This window comes from Crocodylus porosus, unplaced genomic scaffold, assembly GCF_001723895.1.
Source record: "Crocodylus porosus isolate Cpor-Errol unplaced genomic scaffold, CroPor_comp1, whole genome shotgun sequence".
NCBI classification, from domain to species: Eukaryota; Metazoa; Chordata; order Crocodylia; family Crocodylidae; genus Crocodylus; species Crocodylus porosus.
Window position 1 is genome coordinate 115625294 of NW_017728947.1, and position 1225 is coordinate 115626518.

At 66.8% G+C, this 1225-nt stretch overlaps 2 protein-coding genes across 2 annotated transcripts in view; one reads left to right on the forward strand and one right to left on the reverse strand.

The window, feature by feature from the left end:
* The window catches only part of POLE2 (DNA polymerase epsilon 2, accessory subunit), a 29236-nt gene extending 29020 nt beyond the window's left edge, over positions 1-216 (reverse strand). Inside the window, exon 1 of the mRNA XM_019550986.1 lies at positions 139-216. Within this exon, the coding sequence (XP_019406531.1) occupies positions 139-206 (68 nt within the window). The 5' untranslated portion in view covers positions 207-216. The remainder of the gene's footprint in view (positions 1-138) is intronic.
* A 17-nt stretch (positions 217-233) lies between these two features.
* LOC109320732 (UDP-N-acetylglucosamine transferase subunit ALG13 homolog) lies at positions 234-916 on the forward strand. The gene has a single exon (XM_019550987.1). The coding sequence runs from the start codon at positions 318-320 to the stop codon at positions 879-881; it is 564 nt and encodes a 187-aa protein (XP_019406532.1). The 5' UTR covers positions 234-317; the 3' UTR covers positions 882-916.
* The last annotated feature ends 309 nt before the right edge of the window (positions 917-1225 follow it).

The following is a 1225-nucleotide window of genomic DNA, read 5'->3' on the forward strand; positions in this document are numbered from 1 at the left end:
AATGAGAGTCTCGCGTCACTTCCGCTCTTTCTCGGCCGCCATCTTGGCCAGGGCAGGTTCTGGGCAGGAGGGACCCGGCTGTATTGTCTGCAGGGAGGCCGGGGCCGGGGCCGGGGCCGGGTTCGGCCGGGCACTCACGCGCGGAGCAGCAGGCCGTGGAGGCGGAAGGCGGCGCCCACTCTGCTCCGCAGCTTCTCGGCCGCCATCTTGGCCGCGGGCTCCTCCTCCCCCTCCCGCGGGCCCGCGCTCCTCGTGGCCGCAGTCCCGGGCCCGGGCCCTGTGCCGGTTTGGGTGCGAGGCCCGCTCCCTTAAAGGACATGGCTGTCCCCTCTGTTCTCCCAAGCCCGGGGGGCTGCCCGCTCGAGGCCCGCTCCACGCCCGGCGCCACCAAGTCGGCCTTCGTCACTGTGGGCACCACCTGCTTCGACGAGCTGATCGCGGCCGTGTCCGCCGCGCCGTGCCTGCAGGTGCTGCGGGGCCTGGGCTACGGCAGGCTGGTGCTGCAGATCGGCCGGGGCACGTGGGCCCCGCGGCCCGTGCGCGCCCCCGACTTCACCCTCGAAGTGTTCCGCTTCAAGGACTCTCTGGCCGAAGACCTGCGCCAGGCCGACCTGGTCATCAGCCACGCGGGCGCGGGCAGCTGCTTGGAGACGCTGGGAGAGGGCAAGCCGCTGGTGGTGGTGATCAACGAAACCCTGATGGACAATCATCAGCTGGAACTGGCCAGGCAGCTCTGCCGAGACGGGCACCTCGTCTACTGCACTTGCAGCACGCTGGCCGAGACGCTGCAGTTGGTGGATTTGTCGCTCTTGAAGCCCTTTCCTCCTGGGCGGCCGGAAAAGTTTGCTGCCTTCTTGGATGAAGTTCTTGGACTTGAATAAGGCCCTCGGGGAAAATAAAAGTGTCTGGCCTCATGTGTCCGTCTGTCTGGGTGTGCTCTTTGTATCTCTGCTGCAGTGGTCTCAGACCAGGGGGCGGCAAGAGAGCGCCAAGAATGCCTGCAAGCTCTGCTCGTATGATGTTGGCGCGCCCCGCGGAGGCAGGCAGCAGGGGAGCCGCGAGGGGCCCAGTCCTTGTTGTGGCAGCGTGGCCCCGGTGTCCTCCCTGCCATCCGCCCCAAGGCATGAATACAAACAAATGCCTTGTGTGCCCCCCGTGCTGGGGGTTGCCTACCCCATCCTAGACTGTCTGTATCGCCATACGAACGCAAGAAGTGCCACAGTGG